This window comes from Ixodes scapularis, unplaced genomic scaffold (assembly GCF_016920785.2).
Source record: "Ixodes scapularis isolate PalLabHiFi unplaced genomic scaffold, ASM1692078v2 PGA_scaffold0__279_contigs__length_252992795, whole genome shotgun sequence".
NCBI lineage: Eukaryota > Metazoa > Arthropoda > Arachnida > Ixodida > Ixodidae > Ixodes > Ixodes scapularis.
Window position 1 is genome coordinate 239,645,039 of NW_024609835.1, and position 22,562 is coordinate 239,667,600.

The 22,562-nt window shown below is 48.1% G+C and overlaps 3 protein-coding genes across 3 annotated transcripts in view; 2 read left to right on the forward strand and 1 right to left on the reverse strand.

Moving 5' to 3' along the window:
- Positions 1 to 2,539, forward strand: part of LOC8033554 (nuclear factor related to kappa-B-binding protein) — a 65,324-nt gene extending 62,785 nt beyond the window's left edge. Inside the window, exons 16-17 of the mRNA XM_029972679.3 lie at positions 958 to 1,147; positions 1,708 to 2,539. Of these exons, the coding sequence (XP_029828539.2) occupies positions 958 to 1,147; positions 1,708 to 1,934 (417 nt within the window). The 3' untranslated portion in view covers positions 1,935 to 2,539. The remainder of the gene's footprint in view (positions 1 to 957; positions 1,148 to 1,707) is intronic.
- Positions 2,540 to 5,973: 3,434 nt separating this feature from the next.
- LOC8033546 (3'-5' ssDNA/RNA exonuclease TatD) lies at positions 5,974 to 10,840 on the reverse strand. Its single transcript, XM_029972705.4, has 4 exons — positions 10,380 to 10,840; positions 9,874 to 10,034; positions 9,149 to 9,332; positions 5,974 to 8,220 (listed from the first exon to the last, which is right to left on the reverse strand). The coding sequence occupies exons 1-4, from the start codon at positions 10,648 to 10,650 to the stop codon at positions 7,910 to 7,912; spliced, it is 927 nt and encodes a 308-aa protein (XP_029828565.2). The 5' UTR covers positions 10,651 to 10,840; the 3' UTR covers positions 5,974 to 7,909.
- A 1,723-nt stretch (positions 10,841 to 12,563) lies between these two features.
- LOC8033547 (proteasome subunit alpha type-2) lies at positions 12,564 to 21,500 on the forward strand. Its single transcript, XM_029972706.4, has 4 exons — positions 12,564 to 12,683; positions 15,570 to 15,984; positions 18,561 to 18,634; positions 21,215 to 21,500. Exons 1-4 carry the CDS (start codon positions 12,643 to 12,645, stop codon positions 21,387 to 21,389), a joined length of 705 nt encoding a protein of 234 aa, XP_029828566.1. The 5' UTR covers positions 12,564 to 12,642; the 3' UTR covers positions 21,390 to 21,500.
- Positions 21,501 to 22,562: the final 1,062 nt, after the last annotated feature.

Below are 22,562 nucleotides of genomic sequence, written 5' to 3' on the forward strand. Positions count from 1 at the left end.
TATATTCTTTGCTTCGAGATAAACTCTTATAATCATACCTCTTGAACCGTTGACAAAGTCACGGTCGTGCTGGGTTAGTTTGCCTCCCTGAGCATGGGTACTTCACAATGGCACCGATGCACTGTGGAGAAGTGAAACCTCATCACTGCAACATTGCCACGTGCTTAGAGAAAAAGCATATCTTCAGAGGGGGATTCTCCAGGGAGGAATTCTTCAGAGAAGGATTTTTTTTAGAGAGGGATTGTATGCATGTGCACATGGTGTATTTACCTAGAGCAAAATTGCAACCTGATGGGCAGTGTTATCTGCCTCACACTTTATCCAAAATCAAACTAGGGCTATTATGCAAGACGTGTTGGGCAGCAGTGTCCTCACAAGCTGCATTCATTAGAGGCCACACTTTTTTTTTTTTAATTTGAGATTGAAAGGGGAGGATATTTGGGTATAGCAAGAGGATGTATATATTGAGTTAGTTACATATATCTGGGCATTATTCTAGTGTTTAATTTTGTATCAAGTCCATTATTTACCTCTAGGCCTTTTAGGCATTTAACTATCTCAAAGCTCAGTTCATAAATAGATTAAAATTTACTGTTTTTAGCAGTGGGCAAATGTAAGCTTGACAACTACTTCAAGGAGTTCAGCCAAATTTCTGCTTAAGCTTCATGCTACAGTAGTGAAATGTTTAAATGGTGCAGCAACTGTTCACTATTTTTTTAATCGAGAATATTTGGCTCAAATAACAGTTTGCTTCGAATTTGCTTCAAACTCAAAGTTTGCTATTTGCACATGCCTACGACGTCGAGGCCAGTTAGCGGGACGGCCTTAGCCGAGTGGTGAGTCGCTCAGCCATATCCGAGCTGGCCTGGGGCAAGTCGGCCATAGCCGAGCCTGCCTCAGCCTAGCCCAGCCGGCCGTGGCCGAGCCCCAGGTACGACTCGAACGTCCGTCGCCCAGGTGGTGTGCAACCTGGTGGGGGGCCCCCGGCCAGCCTTGCGCCTGCAGCAGCAGCCGCAGCCGCAGCCAGCCGCCTCCTTCGGACCCAGGCTGCTGGCGGTACCCAAGGCACCTCCCGTCTCGGCCGCCCCCACCACCCTGGCACCGCCCGTTCTCCTCAGCGGCCCTCCACAGCCCACCGTGGTGCTCGGTGAGTGGCGTCGAGCTGGCGCCTCTGGCTTCAGCCCCTTGTGCAGTCATTCCTAAGAAGTGGCAATGGATCGGATTGGCTAGGGTGCCTAGACCGGGTACAACGCCCGCCGTGCACCGAAAGTGGTCCCGACGCGACCACGAATTACGTCGCGAGAGCCACTGCATCACGCTGTTGGATGTTGCGATCTCGGCGGTTGGTCATCAAAATTCAGACAAAAAGTGTGAGTGAACGCGAGTGTAGCTGTCGCCGCAACTTCCCAACCTGTGACTGCTGTAGTTCCTCTTCAGCTCGACAGGTAACTGTCGAGCTGAAGAGCAACCTACAGCAGAAGCGTCCGCTGTGTTCACCTCCACTGCCGTGCCATGCCATCACCAGGCGGCAGGCTGCTGGCGATTTGTAAAAAACGCAACAGCACATGAAGAACATAGAGAACAAGCAACTAGACAGGACAGGCACTGTGCTCTCTAGTTCTTTAGTCTCTCTTTATTTTTTGTGCTGTGTTTTGCCTTTATGAGCGAGGGGGTGCAACCTAAAATGCCGACCTCTGTTCCTTGCAGCCAACCAGGTGAAGGGCAGCCCTGCGTACGTGATGGCTCCTCCCGTTGTGGGGGTGGTGGGGGGCCAGCCGCTCAAGGGCATCAAGGTGATCCCCGTGCCCCCCCGAGGTGCCCGGCCCCTGCTGGCCCGCCTCATTGGGCCCCCCCTGCGACCCCCCCTGGCCCCCCGGCCCCTGCTGCTACAGGTGCAGGCCGGAGAAGCGCCCCCCACAGAGGGGCCCCAGTGAGGTGCCACCTCGAGGGACATCCCTGGAGGCTCTTCTGGCACCAAAAGACCACTTCCCCGGGGATTGTGCACCAACTGCGCGTCGGTGGTACATTGGCCGCACACCAGCCGCGCATTGGTGTCATGTCGGCTGTATGTGCAGCACATCGGCGGCATGTCAACCATGCGCCAGCAGCATGTTGGCGACACGTCAATGGTACATCCGATGCATGTAGATGGCACATCGGTGGCACATCGACTGCACATCTGCGGTATGTTGGCGACATGTCGACAGTATGTTTACTGCACATCAGCGGCATATCGGTGGAATGTTGGCACATTGGCGGCATGTCGGTGGCACATTGATTGCGCTTCACCGGCACGTCAATTGTACATCGGCGGCATGTCGGTTGCATGTCAGCTGGCAACCTGCAGGGGCAGCGTGGTTCTCCCGCGGCTGGGGGGGCACCTGAGGGACATTTTAATGCCTGGCCATGCTCCAGACCACTTTGGTGGGTCACAGGACGTGATGCGGTTGGTCCTTTGGCATCTTCTTCATGCTTCTGGCTCTTAATGGGAAGGGTCAAAGAATGAGTGTGTATAAAAATAAATGTATGTGAATACCAATGTTTACGAGTGAAGTTGTCCCTCTTATAACCTTTTCTATACTTAAGAAAATGGGAGGGCTGATTAGAAGGTGTCAAAATGGAGTTTAATGCAGATTTGCATTCTAACGGGTGCCAACTTAGACCTTTTCTGGCATGACATTGCTACCTTCAAAAGTGGGAGGGCAGCACAGGTGGAGAGGAAAGATGTGCTCTAAAACAGCGGAAACAATAGCAAAAGTGGAGAGCATATTTGTCCTTTCCACGTTTCCACCTGCCGCTCTAGGTGCTCCATTGACCACTTGCACTCCCTCTGTCAGTCATGGGGTGCACATGTCAAAAGTAGGAGTTGGCAATGTACGTGCATGTCCTCTCGCAAGTATCGTCGAAACAAAGAATGAAGAAAAAGGACGACAAAGGGACGCTTCGAAAAAGTGCCAAGAAGGTTGAAACTGAATAAGAGTGTTGGCGACAGAAGAAAGAAGGGGCTGAACATGAGGGGAGACTTCGAAAGAAAGCCGAAGCTGAATTTAAGGTCGGCCGATTGTTGGGGAAGTTGAGGCTGGTTGTCAACACCATTTACTTCAACTCAAAGTGAAGCTTGTCTGAACATTCTTGCCTTTAGCTACAGTAGACTCTCATTAATTCAAACTCCAGGAAGTCACAGATTTTAGTTTGAATTACCAGAAGTTTGAATTATCAGAAATTCATCTAAATATGATACTAGACAACATTATGATTTGTTACATGAATAGCTACACATACAAAGCAGATTTTTGCCAGTTTCCTCTACATAGAATAATTATAAGCAAGTACAGGCATAACACATTGGGGAAAGAACTGTAACGTTAAGTTTATTCATCCGGCAAAAAAGTTGTTGATTGTGGACTGTTTAGTCAGTACACGAGATCTTGAAACAAAATTTTCAATACCAGCCAACGCAACTAGCTCTTTACGGAACTCTTCCTTTGCAGACAGAAACTTCCAAAGCTGAGCGATGTGCTCAAAGGCCTCTGCGGCTGTGACAGTTGGTAGTGGGTCATCCCTTTCTTCATCGCCATCTTCACTCACTGCTGCACTGTGCTGGCATTACTTCCTTATGTCCTCTAATGAGTCATTACGACAAACACACACATCGTCGTAAAGACTAGCGTATTCCGCCAGCTCGGCATTCACATTATGGGCTTCAAGGCCAGAAAGCATGATGCCAGTGAGCTGTTCCTCATCGTCGATGTCATCTTGGTCATCATTGCTAGTCTTGAAGCACATAATGTGAATGCCGTTTTCCGCTAATGTGTGCCCGCTTGAGCCCCGTTGAGTGCGCTTCTTTCCGAGCACCGCTGCACTGCGGAAAAGCAACATTCGCAAAAACAAGCTTCGCGAGTATTGCTTCTCTGCGGTGCACCGGTGCTCGGAAAGAAGCGCACTCAACGGGGCCGCGAGAACTAAAAAGTATGAATTAAGCGAAAACGCCTTTCGAATTAAGCGGCTTATAAATACATTAAAAACATAGCGGGACAACCAAAATTTTCAGATCTGTTTGAATTAACCGGAAGTATGAAATATCCGAGTTTGAATTATCGCGAGCCTACTGTAAATGCTGAGGCTGTGAATGCTGAGAGCGACGAATACGAATGGCAAAGAAGATTTCACGATGCAAGCTAAACTTTTGCCATGGCGGTCACTGCCGGCCGCTAATTTGTGCCTTGTTTTGTCGGTGAGTGGCAGATGAAAGGAGTCATAATTTAATCATTCTCTCGATGACATTTCAAAAACCTCGTTTCAAAGCTCAAATAAGCACGAAAGATCTTTATGCCTGTGATTGGGTAATTAAGTGTGGATGACGGGAGAATGACGTGACGATCGTTTTGAATCTCGCATTTCAAGATAAAGGAGCGGTCTGGCTTTGGGGCTTTACATGATTGTAAACCTGCCCCAGTCTCAGGTTTACAATCATGTTCAACTTGCACCAGCTCGCCTGCACTTTATTTTTTCGGTAACTATGCATCATTTTGCATTTTTATTTGATGTGGCTTTCTGCAGTCACAGAATAGACTCTTGCTTATCTTATATTTGGCAGTACGCCGAGATTCTTGAAAAGGTGACCACACTGAGCAGTACGAGCAGCCTAGGGATCGCAAGTGAGACGGCTCGAGCCCGAGCTGCTTGGAGGTGCATATTCGAGCGCAGGCACAGCAATTACGTTGGAGTTTCCCGCACAACCTACTTGTGGCCCTGGCCACATTTATAGCAAATTGTCTTGGGAAAACTGAAATAATCTCTACCCACATTCTTTGGTCTAAGATACTTAGAGTGACTGGGGTGAGCAGTGGAAAGGTTGTAGAACTTCAGAAAGTGAGCTAGAGTGTCCTTAGCGGTAGTTGAGAGTTTTCATCGTTTTAAGGCATATTTTAACTGACAGATTTTAGTTCTGTTAGTCAATGATGTTCTTAGAATAGGAACTCGTAAAGGTCTCCACGATATGTTGACCTGTTGAAGGGCAGCTTGAACTGGGCAGCAATCTTTTGCTTTTAGATGTCTTTATTTAAAGACAAAAGGAGTGAGTGCCATTGATGCCGCACTGCTCTATCATTTAAGAAAAAGAAAAGCTTTTCTGGTTTATTTTTATACAAAACTTAAACTACAGAAACGTTTGTTCTCTAGTAGTGAGGGTAATGGTTATTTTTATCTTATTGTTCATAGACTACACCTGTTCATATTAATAATGATAATTATGGGCTTCCTTTTAATGGTTTGCCCTCGGGCGTATCTTTTAAGGGCGTTGTGAAACACTTTAAATTTACCTTGTAAGCACATTTTGCTCGATAATGATGAAGGTGTTCCTTAAAGTATTTGGCTTGGTAAAATCCAAGGTGACCCAAGACACTAAATTGTAAAATAACGTCTCCATACCACAAGCTGCATCACACCCTTTGTTGAAAACCTTGTTCAATAGTTTAATTTCTCAATGTCTCGGGTAACCTTGGATCTCTTTCCCCTTCAGCGGAGACACTTGGCATCTACTGTAAGCATCCAGCTTTGCACGAAGTGCAGCACCTACAAATTTAGTATATGGTATGTTTTATTACGATAAGTGGCAGTTCGAGCTAAGTCGTTGAAATCAAAGTCATTGCACCTATTATCTGCATTAGCACCAAATATCAAGTGCACCCCAGGTGTGGGATGCTTTTGTGGGGGATGGGGGAAAACATACCATACTTTGTTTTGGTTCCAAGGACGAGCTTTTCTAAACAACCGATTTTGCTGTTCTTTCCAAAACCAGCATTTTAGTCGCGCAAGGGAAGTGAAGCCACAAGAACAGCGTCCAATAATTAATTCTCGCAAGTGAACAGAAATTCGGGCACTTTGGCACCCATGTGCAGCTGGTGGACACAGCTAACAAAGCTGGCCGGCCGTCCCTGAGCATGTGAGAAAACAGCAGCTGTACACATTAGGTGCAGTGGATCAGTCTCCAACAATTTATTTCCATTTCGACAAAAACCCCGAGACTGGGACAAAAAGGGACCACCAGCTCGTTTGCGCCCTTACCTTTTGTTCACTAATTTATTTCCTTTGGGCAGGTATGGCCCTGTAGGAGCCACAAGCCATGCGAGGGGCCTGCATTCGTTCGGGCCCCTCGCAAAGAAGATTGTTTGGCAGAGGCACCGAGAGCAGAATGGTTGCCGGCAAACCCACGTGTAACAAACCCGGGAATAGCAAAATATTGTATATAAAGAACTATTCGTCGCATATACTCCCGCTGCTATACGTGTGATTCTAGCCCACTTTTAATGAACAATTGCGAAGGAACGCGCTGCAAATATAACCAAACGATTGTCAAACGTAATAAACTTTTTTTGCAAAAATTACTGGAAAATGGTGTGCCAGAATTTCAGTGGAAAATAAAATCTTCGTAGTCCTGTTTGGCGTCGCGTTTCAGCATCGGCCGGGATTTCTCCAGAAACAATTGCACTTCTCTGCACTCGACGGATTTGGCTTTGCCACATCACAAGCTTGTTCAGAAGCTAGTTCACAAGCTTACTTGTGTGCGAACTTGGAAACGTAAAAGCAGAACACGGTGAAAACTGGAAAGTGCTCAGGTGGACGAGACGTTGCGCCACCCTGCACCATCTGGGGAAGCTGATCAGAAATAACTCCAACTTCATTGTAGCTATACCTTGTACTGAAAAGTTACAAAAATAGGACAGCAGCCATATTGAAAGGCTATGCTATATGCTGCAGGATTGTTACGTGTAGTGGGCATAAACAATCAATTTTTTTCTGCAAAGCCTCTATATATGTACAACAAATTCTGGATATAGCAAACATATTTTGCACGTAGAAAATGTGTCATTCATCAAAGAATTTCCATCGGTGTTTCCTAGTTATCGTTGCATACTTTATTTTGGTACACTTTAATTCTTTGTACGTACACCCTCCCCTGCCTCAGCTGTCGAATGGTAGCTGCCAGTATGTCTAAATAATTAAATAAATAAAATTTCCCGCCGACTTCCTTATAACCGGGTTCGACTGGTAAGGACTGGCAGCATTCCAACGCCGAGGAAATTGCCCTCAACTCTGCGGGTCAAAGGCACAACGTGGTTGACGCGAGATTTCGGGCCCTGCCACCCGCCGCAGTCTAAGCCAACGAAGCCTTTCTATTTTAGCAATGCATGGCTCAAAAGCGTCCGAAATAGGAACGGGAGAGCTTAACGGGACAACAAGCTTAAAAAGACATCCTGCCCCTCGTGCGAGAGACATATTTGAAGACTGACAACACCTCTCACACGAGGGGCAGAGCCTTTCATCCGAGTCTCCTGGAGCCGATTAATTTATAGCCGGCACATGCATACCTCCAACTGCCGACAGAGGCAGTGCCCCAATGAGCAAGCTTAGGCGAAGGCAGGCAGGGAGGGTTCGGTGCCTGGAACGCGTTTCCGACCAGTGCGCTCATCGCGTCCTCAAATGTAGTCCCCCGAGCTTTGCCCGACGACGTCACTTTGGCATAGAGCCGTTGCTTGCCACGATCTTGGTGCCGGCAGAGCAGGGAAGGCGGATGCGGCAGATGCCCGCTGCAGGTCGCTCTCGAGCACGATGGCCTGCCGAAGCTTCGGTAGCCAGTGACAATGGGGACGCTCGAGTTTGCTTGCCATTTTCGCCGGAACTTCTAGAGCCAAGTGCCGGGATCGGGACATTTGACAGCACGAAACGCCACCTCGTGCGACATCATTTGTTGCCACAAACGAACCACTTTCATTTCGTAGCAGTACGGTATGCTCAACACGCCGGTTGAAGACGCGTTCCAGGTGTCGCGGCACAGAGGACGCCTCCACGGCACCCATCGACAGCCGGCCAGGGCGGACCCGAATCTCTGCGGCGGCGGTGCGGACACCTAGTCGAGGCCGAAGAGGCTGAGCGCGTTGTAGGTGGTCCTAAGGGCCAGGTCGTGGGGCTCCAGCCCCAGAAGGGCTGCGCACAGCTCGAGGGTGGCCGGCAGCGAGCAGGGTTCATTGCGCTGGAAGGAGCAGTAGCGCTCCACCAGGCCCAGGGCCCGGGGGCTCGGGACGGACTTCAGGGACTCCCCAAGCCGGGCCGCCCTGGGGTTGGGGCACAGGAAGGGGCTGTCGGTCTCCAGGAGGAGGCGCTCCGTGGGCACACCTCGCAGGGCCTCCCGCAGTGGGCCCTTGTCCTTCCACAGGTAGCCTGCGACCGCCGGGGAGACGACCAGAGTAAGACAAGACCCGTCGGGCCAGTTGGTGCACAACGCTCAGAAAACTGGGAGAACGGAGACGCGACACAAAGACGGGGACTCAGGAAAGGCCTCGTACGCATCAACTTTTTCGTGTCCCTCTTCGTTGCACTTATGAGTTTCCCAAGTAACCCGGGTAAGTTTTCCGGTTGCCCGGGCGCCGCGATTGCATGGCGCAAGATCTATCCTTGGATTAGGTGGCCTCAACCGGATCCATTCATCTGTCAAGCCGTCAGTCTCTGCAACTAGGTATACCGACTGGGTGCTTGTTGGGGAAGTTGGTACAATGGAATTTCGGCGCCTCTAGCACTACGGACTTGTCGTCTGGCAGGCGTCGTCTCCTTTTGCACCTCCCCTAGAGCTCGGAAGTTTGGCACCGCTGAATGGCACCACCCTTGGAGCGAGCTTCCTACCTTCGACGACTCTTCTGCGTCTCGCGATCCTTGAACGTACACGCGCGGCTGAAACATGACGCGATGCCACGGGAGTGTGCTGGAGGCTGGACACCCGAAAGAGACACCATTCTCATCTTGCTGGATTGGCACGGCCAGTCACACCAGCGAGTCTTAATTTGCCCGATTACGTTTCAAGAACTCGCCAGAGGGGGTTTCCGAAACTTGAACGTGGAAAATAGACTAACAATGCTCCGAGACCAATTTTTCCGAGAGGATGGACCGAAGAAAGAAAGGAGGAGAACTTCAGCTTTTGGCTAGACGCTGTGGTTTTGGCGGACCCTTCGTCCAATGCCGCAGAGCCATTCATTTGCCGAGTTTGCGTCGCCCTAAAAGTACCGAGAAGCGTAAGGTCCGCTCCGACAGTTGCCGCGGAGTCGCGACACCAGGACTGGTGGATTGTTGTCGTGGCTTCCAGACATCGCCTCACCTGTGACCCCGATGTAGAAGCCCATCGCGATGTACTTGAGTGCCTGCTCGCTCGTGCCGGTGAAGCAGTGCACGACGGTTGGGGGCAGCCGGTCCGCATACTTCTCGAGCACGGCCAGCATCGGGGCGAAGGCATCTCGCTCGTGTAGCACCAGGGGTTTCTTGAGTTCGCAGGCCAGTGCCACCTGCAACGGCAACAACGGGAGATCCGGTTTACGGGGGGGGGGGGGCACTCTTCTGACTTGGGGTCCCTACCTGACTGTTCATCAAACTTGTAAGTGCAAACAGACAAACACAAAGAAAGGGACAGGAACAAGCTCTTGTCCGTGTCCCATTCATTGTGTCCATCTCTGTCTGCACTTACAAGTTTCCTCAATATCAGGCAACAACTGGCCTAGGGGTGGCCAAACTGCGGCTTGCAGTTTGGCCACCCCTAGTGAACGTATCCCCCTCCCCATCGCGAGATCAGGAAGAAATGTAGAATGAGAGTTCAGCTTGCATTTTGGCAGCCTTGTTTCTACGTACAAACTTCCGACATGGAGCTTTTTTCACGAATGGGGACGCACAGCAACATACACTAAAACCGCTATATGAGGGAAAGGCACTGTGGCTGCACCAACTGAGATGAAAGAAATAAACAGAAACTGCCACGCCCCCTTTTTTACTCTAGCTCTTCAGAAAGGGTTTTTCTTGTGGCTCTTTGTGTATGTAAGAGTCTCGTAGTACCTGCCTGTGCAGCACCTCCAGCTGCACCTCAGGCGGCGAAAAGTTCTTGTTGAAGTCGAGTCCGCACTCGCCGATGCCCACGCACTCCGGGTTCGAAGCCACCTCCCGGAGTAGCTGCAGCGTGTCATCGTCCCAGGACTTGGCGTCGTGCGGGTGGATGCCTGCAACGAGTCAAGTCGGCGTTGATGCAGACTCCCATGGTTTCGGTGCCCTGGGGGTACTACTAACGCTTCTGCATATATAAAAGTAAGGCAATTCCTTGTTCAAAACGTTCCTCCTCGCCTGTGCCTTTACCAAGAAACGGCGATGGGTGGCCAGGGAGAGTGAGGTTGGGAGAAGGAGAGGGAAGCGCGCCGGCCAATCACGGCGTTAGGTGAGCGCACGTGATGTTGTCATTGGCTGGAGCCTTTGCTCAAAAATGGCGTCGCGCAGCCAGGGGGAGAGAGACTGGGAGAGGGGGAATGGCGTTACTTTTCCGTTTACAAGGGCTACTATGTGGTCCCCACCGGCGGTGCAGTAGAGCGTGCCCGGGAACATGCGAGTGAGGCGCAGTGCTTCCTTGGTGCTGTGCGCCGACGTGCCGACCACCAGCATCTTCTTCACCCCGGCGTCCTTGGCGCGCTGCACGACGGCGTCCAGGTCCCGGCTGTACTTCTTGTTCACTAGGTTGGCGCACACGTCCACCAGGATGTAGTTGCCCGCGTCCGGAGAGACGCCTTTGCCGCTCTCCGGGGACAGCTTGGAGAACAGCTGATCGGACGGATCGTTGGACGCCATGACACGGATGAGATGTTACGGATAGAATGGCACTTTGCTGATCACTCGGGCTCTAAACTCGGGTCGGTACGAGTTACTCCGGCTAGTGATATCACGTGACAACGTAAGTGTAGCAACCCTGAACGCGGGTTGCTTTTTCGAACACTGAGGTGCAAAACTTCTACCCTGAGTGAGAAATCGAGTACATATTGGAACACGATCCAATCCAACGTTGACCCAATTAGACGTCGGCTTGCGCCACCTAGTATTGTGGTTCTCTACCTCTAAAATAACCCTGCAGAACGATTTTTTTTCTCTCAAAACAGATATCGAAAAATAATAAAAATAAATGTTCATTTATTTTGTACAAAACTAGCTGCTAGAAGACGACGCCCTCCAGGCTCCGTGCGTGCCGTGCTACCAGTGTTGTTATCACTCATTATTCCGATTCTAGATTCCTCCAGTATGTAACCCCGTAAGTGATGACGTCACAACTTGGCGTCTGGGTCCAAACAAACCGTTGCTAGGGACGTTGCTATGGACTAATGCATGGAGACTCCACACGACGCTACATTTTCGCTTATAAGTAAGTAAATAATTTTTTGTTAGCAACCTAACTTCTTGATATCTAATTATGAAGATGTTCTTGTCATCTCAGCGTCGTATTGCAACGATGAAAGCCATTTTTGAAGTGTTCCACTCCACTTTGCTTTGGTAGCAGACGACACGGTAGATTTTTCATTGAATTGCGTCGGTAAACGAGCAACACAAGCAAGTGTATCGCCATGGCCGCAGAGGCCTCCGCAATGTGCGTTTCTTTTTTTCTTTTGTGAAGAACCCAGCTTAGTTCAGAGGGGCGAAAATTACGTAAAATCTAACCACGTCATGCAGATCAGAATTACGACGACGACCTGAAGTGCATTAACGGCGTAGTGCAGGCCAGCATGAGAAACAAATCGTACGCCGTCGAGGTAAGTCGTTTGTAATTATTAATATTGAGGTTGTCAGGTTGTTAAAATATTGCATGTCTATCGCAATTTTTTTTTTTTTTTTTTGTATGCATTAAATTTAGTGGATGTGCTCTTTCGGCGAAGATCTCCATCGAACCCGCAATGAGAGTACGATCTGTAATAAACTCACCTTACATTTTTTATCCAGTTCTTTCGCGTTTTGCGGTTTTGCGGAAATCTGAAGAAACTGCAAGAATCTTTCTCCACGCGATGGTTACAATCAGATACGAAGCACCCTCCCATAGCGCGAGTCCGCAAACTAATTTTGGGATCTCTACCGATCGCCCGAAGTACTTTTCTCACGGGTGCATTGCGATCTTGCAGACGATCATCTCGATTGACGCCCGGACTTTTGATAAACCATATTTTGCATCGCACCCCACTATGAATTCTTATAAGTGTCTGAAACTCATATTTCAAATAAATGCAATATCAGAATATCATTTACATTCACCCGATTCAGACGCTGGCGCCGGCTTGGCCGGCGGGCGTGTGGCAGACGGCATTCTTCTTGCATTCGTCGTCTGCTGCAGGCATCTTGAGGACCGGAAGTTGCAGTCGTAAATATTTCAGAAACAAGCGATTACCGGCACACTTCTGTCGCAACATATAAGACAGTCAAGCTTTCTATATCTGTGATTTTTAGAAGTTTAAATCCTACTCCCGATTTCTGAAGGGTCGGGTTTTCGTAGCGAAACCTAGCCACATGTATTTGTCCATAACAACGACCCTAGCAACGGTTTGTTTGGACCCATGACGTCACACTTACGGAGTCAACGTTAAAAGAAAAATAAACAAAGTCGTTAGATGACCAAAACAATATTCTGTTTGTGTAAGGCTCGTTAAAATAATCAGTGCTGGGGAAAAGTAAAAGAAAATCAACCATCTGCGTTGCCAAAATCTGCTCAAGCGGCTCAAGGCTCAAGTCATTTAAAGTCGCAAGACGCAGCCCTAGCACGTTAGTTGGCTCGTTGTTTCGAGTCTCTCATCAAATCTTCGCGTCATGGCATCGGAGCGGTATAGTTTTTCCTTGACAACATTTAGGTGAGTCTTTATTAGATATAGTTGTAGACCAGGCAGTTGTTCCTAGTTGCAAAAGGGGTGTGATCTGGGCATGCGAACTGCCCCTTGTGCTTCGCTTTCCTCTTCTGGGTAACTCGTGGTTTGTGCTGTGTCACCCTGGCTCTGAAAATGCTACGCCAGGCGATCCTTGTGGTACACGGTCCATCCGTCACATGTGAATTCGTCGCAGGGAAGCAGGGCAGCTGATTGCAGCGACGGCGTAGGGTGATTTGTCTCATGTACAACCGCTCGCGCGAGAACCGCCTGCACCCATGGACATGCCGGGTTCCACTTGAGGCTGTTTGTTCGGCGACCGACGTGTTCTCTCTCGGGACCGCTTTATGCCCTATCAACTCCGATGTAGAAATGACTGGAGTTGAGATGCTTTCCTTGAGGTAGAATGCAATGGAAGTGTGGGGGTGATCTGCTGCGAAAAAAAAGTGCAGTGCTCAGCCCACAATACTTTCGGGGCGTTATTTAGGTACCCATAGATTTCTTGAATGCGATGACTCGCCTTATTTGATTTGCACCAACAGAGGTGAACCCACAATTGCAGCTGATTCAGCCGATCGAATAATCTACATTCAAGTGGAGTGGTGCTACATGCACGACACGGAGAGCTCATGCCATTTGGGTCGCCCTTTTCGGAGGCGCGTGTATCACTGGGGAGCGTGTTAACCCCCAGTAATACTCATAAGAGTAAAGCTATACGCACTACGTCGTGCACTTCGACCGGAAATTGCTATACGCACTACGCGGAGAGCTCATGCCATGTGGGTCACCCTTTTCGAACGGCGCGTGTTTCACTGGGGAGCTCGTTAACACAACCCCCGGCCTGCGTTCGCGCCGCTTCGCGGAGACAGTGTCCGGCTGCTAATTAGAAAACTTCACCCGTACACGCTGCTTCGCGGCGTCCAGCCGGCAACCCAAGCCCCGCTGTCCCCGATTGCATCTCTGGAATGGGAGTCCCATAATACCATTTAGTTCTACAAAGTTTCGTCAACAATTTTTTTTTTTTCTTAATGTTGATTGTAAAAAAAAAAAAAAAAAAAAAAAAGTCGTAAATACTGCCAAATGCCTCAAAACAAAATGTTTGAGAAAAAAAGTAGGCCCACACCGCGGATCAAACCCACGTCCACTTGTGTATGAAGCGGACACCTTACCACTCTGCTATGCCACCGCTTAGAAAACTCGTTGTAACCATTTGTTTTATTTGAGTTTCGCGTAGTGCATATGGCCCTTTTCGGCCGAGGTGGTGTACTCGGGGAAAACTTTCCGTACCGTTTTTGAAGATGGGAGGAATGAATGCCCTGCATTAATCGCGCTCAACCATACACCGCCATCCTGATTATTAGGAGTTGGGGGAAAAAATTAGTCTTAGAAGGGCGTGAGGAATCATATCATGGTCTTTTTAGACTTAGGCTAGGTGGTGCAAGCTACCGCCCATTACAAAAGAGTATAGCCATTAACGTCCATCCATCCATCCAGAATGTGCGTCCGACCAACCTTATGCCTTTAGATGCTCCTACAAACTATGTGCATTTTGAATGTGAACTAAAAAACTTAGATTTACTCATCATAACCATATCATTCTATCTGTCTGTATTGCAAGTTTCATACTCGCAAATGTGCCTCACACAAAGACTGGTCATTCTGATGCACAGAATAATAAAGCATTATTATTATTAAAGCGGTAATTCCATAGGCGCAACCAGGCTCAAGGTAGCGTAATCAAGGTAATGAAGTGTTTGTGGTTGAAGCGATGGTGGCTGAAATGCTCGTGGCCCAAGCGCCCTGGGCTTAAGCGCAGGTCGCATAAGCGCCAGTTGCGCAAGCTCCGTTCGCGTAAGTACCGGTCACATAAGCGCTGGTTGCGTAAGCACCCATCGCGTAAGCGCCGGTGGCTGAAGTTGGTGTGACCTGACATCCTAGAGGTCGTCCTTGAAGTCACCCAAGACGTCGTATCATTTCACTGCATTTCATCACGTTTGGTCTAATGAATTATTATATCTTTGACTCTGTGGTCCCAAAAAGTTCTTTCCAAATATAAAATATTTTCCCCCAAAAAAAACAAAAAACGAACAAATCTATATATTTATCTACCAGTTGACATTTCCATATTTTTGCCTAATTTGTAGAAAGGTGGTGAAAAATCAGCTTTACTGGTTTGCAAGATTCGGGGTTAAATCTCCAATTCGGCTAAAATCTGACACATTGCTAATTAGTATGCAACTATTAGCCGACTTCGAGGCAAAGCACCAACCTATGAATCTTTAGTTGTCAGGTTTGAATCCCAGACAAGGTGCCTGCAATTCTACTGTGGTGTGTCAGGTGCCCTTTGTTAGTTTGACACTAAACCCCTAATATATGCTCTGTGCAACTATGAAGCCAAAGGCAACGTTACAAATGACGGCACGTCCTAAAACATTGCTTGAGCACGCCAGCGACTTGTGCGTCCCTGGACAACCGCTTCGCTGTTTCATATGCCACTTGTCCTTCGACACAGCCACAACAAATTACCATCTTCAGTCATACATTCACACTATAAAAATTTGTTAAAGCACCCCATTTAAAAAAAAAATATATATATGTCCTTTATTATCTTGATATGCATTTGCATATACCATAATTATTCTTTGTCACTGTTAAATACGTGTTTTTATTAATTTATTTTACATCTTTCGTTTTGTACATTAACTGCTTGCTTTAACTGGCATTTTGTCGATATTATTAGTGACTGTCATTCTAACATAGACCCATAGCCAAAACTGCTATGGGTTCAGATGGTTTTCAAATAACTTGTGAGGTGCATTTACCGAAATGAGAACCGTCGATTGATTGATGCTCAACCCGGACGCGTGTCTGCAGCCCCTCGGGCAAGCTGGTGCAGATAGAGTACGCGCTGGCGGCGGTGGCGGCCGGGGCGCCCTCTGTGGGCATCAAGGCATCCAACGGAGTGGTGCTGGCCACGGAGAAGAAGCACAAGTCTGTGCTGTACGAGGAGCACAGCATTCACAAGGTGGAGCTGGTCACGGACCACATCGGCATGGTGTACAGCGGCATGGGCCCGGACTACCGGCTGCTGGTGCGGCGTGCCCGCAAGCTGGCCCAGCAGTACCAGCTCACCTACGGGGAGCCCATCCCGACGGCCCAGCTGGTCCAGAAGGTGGCCTACATCATGCAGGAGTACACCCAGAGCGGAGGGGTGCGCCCCTTTGGGGTGTCCCTCCTGGTGGCCGGCTGGGACCAGGGCAGGGGCTACGTCTTCCAGTGCGACCCCTCGGTGAGCCCCCCTTTTACGGCGACAACGGTTGTACGAACTTCCCAGCTGCATTTGCGGCGGCGGCGGCGCACCTGGTAGAAAGCTCCATTTCACATGCGCTCGTGCACATACTGCTCGTGACACTGGGCGAATTGCGCACTTGGCTCATGCCAGGCGGTTTTATCTTACGGTTGGCGGGGGATGCTGCCACACATTCCTCACCGTAGAACTCGGTTTGCGTGTGCCATCAGACTTAAAGTTTGTGCAAGCTTCGGCAGCTGGAAGTCGAGAAGTCGCGACGCCACCGCCGCTCGCATTCGCTCGTCGCTCTTGCCACAACTTCTGCGACTAACCGCCAGGATTGCGACGTACGGTGGCACGGCGTGCCAGCTCGGGCGACGTCATTCATTGCCAATTCGAGACCACCTTCGGTGCGTGGGATGCTAGACGCACCTGTTGAAGACTCAATCCAGGCACGTATCCTCGGTGCCTCTGTGAAGGGGCACGAGGGAATGCCTTTCAGTGCCCCTAGGTCTTTTGCAAATGGCCTTCCTCAGGGGCAATGATGGATATTGCAGTTTAATGAATGAGGGTTGGTCCCTCAAAGTGTGTGCCATTGCCCTTTGGCATCCCATCTTCTATTTTCGTTGGAGTGTGCGTAGCAAAAGCTAGAAGTTGATTACTTTAAATTAATAGTTGACTCAAGGTAGCCCAACTCATTGCCACACCTTTCGTGGTCCTTGAAGTTGCTGTTTGGGTTTCGAAACGAGAGTTTAAAAGGCAGCCGTCGCTGGAATTGGCCATCAAAATAACCCTTCAGCTGCCGAGGATTAGCATTGCTTGTCTTTTCGTTTTAATTGTAAGCAGTTCCGAGAGAGGCGTTCTGAGGGCCGAGTGAAGCCAAGGTTCCTCCTTCATTGAAAGTAAGGTGTGCAAGCACCCTTTCTTGAGATGGGTCTCAGCTGTGTAAGCAAAATCTCCCATAGCTTCCTGTGTGAGCCCGTAGCACTAATTTCACTACTATACGGGCATGTTTTCTCAAGCTCGGTTCTCCAAGCACCTTGAATTCTCTCAACAGTCCCTTCGGAGAAGCGAAAGGTTTTCCCAGTTTGAGCACTGTTTGTGCATATCTGAGCCCAGGCAGTCTTGTTACTATATTCGGAAGGTTGGGTACAGACTGGCTGGGGAGGAGGAAAAGGAAGTGCCAACAAGACCGGAGAATTTCACACTTGGGTCGAAGCAGTCAGTATACTTAATGCGTTCTTTGGGTTTTTCATTCACCTGATTCCCTGTCACATGAGCCAACTTCCCTTATCATTTCAATCCAGTTTCTCTTCTGAGAAAAGATTGTTACAGTTTGTAGCTGTTCAAGTGCCTGCCAGTAAACAGAGATTGAATAATCTGGGAGCTCTTTCCGAGGGAAATGAGTGTTTATCTTTCACTAATGCAGTAAAATGCGAGAGAATTGGCTGACTCATTCGATAATTGTATAAATTTGAAGTTATACTGTTTCATACTTAGTGTACTACGCTGTTCAAGCTGCTGGCTTGAGCACGTGGTTTGGTCTTGCACTTCATCTACATGTGCTACCGCACAAATGAGATGCTATGTTAAGCCACACTCTTGCACCAGTAGCTTCGAGAGCGTTGTACTCTAAGTATGAAACGAAGTGTGGAAGGAAAACAGCTCTTGTGAGCCACACATTGTCAGTCAATTTATTGAAAAGCAATCTTCCACAGACTACCTACAAACAGAAAAAAATTATAAGGGATTTTATTAGTTAGCCTGTAAAGAGAAAATGTGAAGGGACTGGGGTGGAGCGTCCCGTCCTGGGAACAGATGTTGCACCAGATATTTGTAATCATTCCCATTGTCGCTCATATGAGTAGTCCTCCTGTGATTGGTATTCTGCTGCCAGCCAGGCAATGAGGTTGCGCATCTGTTGCTGTTCGATCCAGTGACCATCTACCTAGGGGTGGGGGGGAGGGACACAGACACACGTGCCTGCACCATTGAGCGTACGTTTGTTGTTGCTCAAAGAAATTTGGGGATTGACTGTACAGGATGTTAATACCTTTAAAAAGACATTACATTACCCCCCCCCCCCTTCCCTCCCCAAAAAAAAAAAAAAGAAAATTAAGCATATAATTTATGTTGTGAGAAGTGTAGTTAGTTTTGGTTTTGCCTCAACTCAAAATGTTTCTCATAGCATATACATTGTCCTATTTTGGGGGAAAACTCCCTTTGCAACATATGCACCAGGCCCTTAAAAAAAAAATGGAAAAAAAAATCTTTAGCCTAATGTTTACTCCATGAGACAGATCTTCTGTTGGGAGTAAGATCGAAACTAATGTCCATTTCGAGACGCTGACCTCGAAATACATAAAAGTTGGTTTAGGTTTTGCAAAATATGGGGGTGGGGGAGGGGGGTCTATGCATAAATATTTCACTAAACCTTTTTTCTTTTTTTTTTTCTTTTTCTTTTTTTGGGGTGTTTTATTTTAGCTTCGTGTTCGTAAAAATAGTTGAATAAAACCGTGTAGACGTTGCAAACCTTCGGGGCCCCCTGGGTGTGGGCCGTTTCTCCTTCCCTCCAGGGGGCGTACTTTGCCTGGAAGGCGACGGCCATGGGCAAGAACCACGTCAACGGCAAGACCTTCCTCGAAAAGAGGTGGGGGGCCCTCTCTTTCCCAAAGAAATTGTTTCGGGTCGCTCCTCTCCACTTCCTTTTGGATTGTGGGGGGCAAAGTTGTAGTGCTTCCTTGACTTGTGGCCATAGAGGTGACAAGAGTGAGGCTGCTGTACCTCACTGCAGTCAAATTGTAACGCTTGCGCTTAGCTTTCCTCCGAAGAAAGTATTTGCGAGTGTACCCTTCTGTCCAGGTTGGGTGGACTTTTGGGGAAGTTGACACTGCTGTTGTTCAGTATGTGGATCTGTATCCCTGCGCGACACCTTTGTGCTTCTATTGCCCCGGTTCTTCACGCATTTCAAACTGAGCGTGGAACGTCGGACCTTTTGTCTATTTCGGTTAACTTTTGCTTTGCAAGTGATGTAAATGGTCTGCAGCTCAGATTGAGATGAATCGGTCGCGTCAACGTCGGGAGGAAAGGGACATGTGATCTGGTCGTGAGGTTATTTCGCTGCGAGTGTCCTATACATGGCACGTGGGCAGGTGCGAGCACATGATGTACAATAGAATTCTCAGAAGCCGAGGACTTTTTCGAGGGTTTGGGGAGGAGAAAACTGGTGGCCTCATACGCCAAAAAGGAATTCCTAAATTGTCATGTAAAATTTAATGCATGAGGTGGTTCCTGTCTCTACTTCAAGGCCATACTCACATTTGTTACACTGTGAAGCTTTGGGGCCCTGATCACATTCCATAATTTATTTGCGAAATTCGAAGAACATGAGTAAAATGCGCTAAGGACGAGGACAGAGGCAGAAACAAGTACGACGCAGGGAGCGCTTTATATCTCTTGCTTGCTTATGCCTCTATCGTCGTCCTTAGCCCATTTTATTTATTTCCCTAGACAAACCAACTAGCCCACTAAAAGGTGTTATTTAAAGAACGCCTGCGCTTTGTCTGCCCGAGTAGCACTTTTTTCAAAGTGGTAGCTTTATAGGCCCACTTATGCTCAAGGTCACACACCGCCCATGGCTGATGTGCAAGGCCACATAATCCCCGTGGCTGAGGTGCAAGTTCGCATAAGCGCAGGTTGTTGAAGCTGATGGGACCTGACGTCCTTGAGGTCATCCTCTACATCGTCCTCAATGTCGTGCTAGACAGCGTTCTTGGTCATCTTGGACTTCGTTCTTGGGTCATCCTAGAGGTAGCCCTCGACGCCTTCCTTGAGGTCGTCCGAGGTAGTCCTAGAAGTCGTCCTAGACATTGTTGCTGACATAATCCCAGACGTCGTCCTTGATGTCCACTATGTGTGTATGGCATATTACAACCATGTCATTATCGTACCATTTCCTTCCCTAATTGTTTTCACTAACAATGTTCTACGAATCTAATAAGAGACCAGCTCATGTTTGGAATAGATGCATTAAGTGACACCTCTGCACACATAATTGAAGCTTCTGTTTCTTTGTTTAGAAGTGAATTCCTATCTGGTTTGTTATAGCAATATTGGCTCTCCAAGTTTGTCTTGGGGCTAGTTTTTTTTTTCCTGCAGTATGTTGCACACCCTCCATCGGACAGTATAAATATGCTGGCATCTGGCCACAATTAAACTACAGTCGACTCAATAATTCTAAGCTCATGGGGACAGCAACACACTTCAAATTAAGCATACATTGAATTTAAAATTTAAAAAGACGGCTCAAAATATGTTTTTTTTTTTTTGTTACAAAGTTTATTTTTTCTTGCCTCCACGAACGGATCTGCAGCATTCCACCGACAAAGACTCGGTGTATTAACTATGCTCTGCAAATTTCAATCCATTCTTAGACCACCTACAGCAGTTTTTTTGTCAAAGAAAACTCAAAATTGTAACCCAGTGGCTCAAGCTTTTTCCTCGTCGCGAGAAGCGAAGCAATAATTTTTAGGCCTAACCACACAATATGTCCCCATCCGAAAGCAGACTGCAGATCACGACATGCTTCTTGACATCGATATATTTGACGGACAAAACATCTCATAGGGCTAGGTAATGCCTCAAACAAAGCTTTGTTGGCCGTACGTAGCACACTTCGTAATCTTTTTGTGGGAACGATGCCTTGATGCACCCACTTGCAGCCACGCCGGCTTCACTTGGCACGGCTTGGCCGCTTAATTGGCATAGTCGCACGTCGTGCTCATTCCCTCTTTCTCCCGACCGCGCGCGTACAGTAGATAAAAATTATGCAATCTGCACGGGTTGGATTTAAGCTTGGTCGGCATGATACTGAGGCTTCTTCATGCTCCCAGAGTTGCCGGATTTCTTGAGCTCGTAAAAGCGTACTTCGAATTAACCAGTCACAGAGGTTAAACTTAGAATCGTCGCACATTCTTCCCATAGACTCGTATGTCTACTAATTGCCGGAACTGCAGACCTTCCTCAAACTGACCGAAATTTCGAATAAACAGACTTTGAATTACCGAGTCGACTGTAATTGGCACTTGTCTGTGTCCTTTTTTCCGCATCCGTCAGCTTTTTTGCTTTTGCAGCAAAGCCAACCTATCTTTCGCGTAAAGGGACGCGCAATGCCTCGTGCTCGTGAGTCTCGCGTTGCCCACGATTGCGAGGGGGTTTTTCTCGGTTGCAGGTACAGCGAGGAGCTGGAGCTGGAAGACGCGGTGCACACGGCCATCTTGACCCTCAAGGAGGGCTTCGAGGGCCAGATGACGGCAGACAACATCGAGATCGGTCTGTGCAACGAGCAAGGCTTCCGGCGACTGGCCCCCGCAGAGGTCAAGGACTACCTGGCCAACATCATCTGATGTCCCTCCAGCAAACACTCCCCCGTCCTCAGCGGGCACGCGCCGAGCCGGAGGGCACGAAATGGGTCTTGGATGCATGCACTAAACGACAAGAAAGGAAATTTCTGAGGACGACGGTTTTCGAGTCTTTATTGCGTACGAAGTACGAAGTGGCCTGGGACTGCATCGTCTGGGAAACCGCAGTTCCTGGGCTCCTTCGTCTGATTGTGCGGCGGGAACGATGGGCGAAGCCACGAGGGTGCATCTGTGGCACAGGCGCCGAGCGAGCTACCGGGATGCGCAGGACCAGATTCTGGGCTTCCGTTTCTGCCACCCTAGCCTTCCATGGGGTACGACCCGTAGAGTGCTCGTTGTAATCCAATTAGCTTCTTTTTAAAATTTTTATTAGGCAGCTTCCCATTCTCGATGGTGAATACGTTTCTGCTGGAGGTCTGCGAATATCATTTTTTACTGCAAATTGGTGCGAGTTGAAATTTTACTGCAGTTTGAATATAAATATTTTACAATACAAATATTTAGCATTTAATGTGAATTTAGCATTGGATGCTCTTAGGAATTGCTGCTAGAAATATTTTCTAAAAAGCATACTTACCAAAAGATAGTTATTACGTGGGCTGTTTCACATACTGGTATTAAAGAAAAGAGGCACTGGTAAATTGAGTAGAGTATAAAACAATGTAGCATGGCAAGCAGAGCAAAGAATACCCAATTTATTTGAAGGTGTTTTCTTTTTCGGCACTGTGCTTTTAAGTTAAGGGTCAGACTATAATTATAAGCAAGAAAGGTTGGCTCGATGAGCAAAATTTTAGAGCTTATCCAACCACGATGCTCAGACACAGCAACCGTTTCTCCTAACATGTCGATGCGAAGCTTGATGCCAGAGTGCTGGTGTGTAACAGTAAAGTTTAACGTAAAATGAAAAAAAAAAAAAAATTCTGAAGACCTTGTTTGCAATTTTAGAATACCGAGAATACCTTCAAGAGAGAAAGTGTGCTACAACATTAAATAGCAATTGCTAAAGTATTCGCACACCTCTAATTTTCCGCTTTTACTGAACAAGTGCTGAGCTGGCCAGTTCGAAGGAACGACTTTGTTTGATTTCTTTCTCTTTTCTCTATGTTGTGTCACACAAACAGATGTTTGATTGCAAGGTAAGCTTCGAGGCTACTGGGC

Coding starts and splice junctions, on each gene's coding strand:
- LOC8033547 (XM_029972706.4), top strand. CDS start 12,643: ATGGCATCGGAGCGGTATAGTTTTTCCTTGACAACATTTAG. Junction 12,684..15,569: donor TTTTCCTTGACAACATTTAG/GTGAGTCTTTAT, acceptor GCGTGTCTGCAG/CCCCTCGGGCAAGCTGGTGC. Junction 18,635..21,214: donor AAGACCTTCCTCGAAAAGAG/GTGGGGGGCCCT, acceptor TCTCGGTTGCAG/GTACAGCGAGGAGCTGGAGC.
- LOC8033546 (XM_029972705.4), bottom strand. CDS start 10,650: ATGGCGTCCAACGATCCGTCCGATCAGCTGTTCTCCAAGCTGTCCCCG. Junction 10,035..10,379: donor CACGCTCTACTGCACCGCCG/GTGGGGACCACA, acceptor GACTCGTTGCAG/GCATCCACCCGCACGACGCC. Junction 8,221..9,148: donor CTTCTACATCGGGGTCACAG/GTGAGGCGATGT, acceptor CGGCGGTCGCAG/GCTACCTGTGGAAGGACAAG.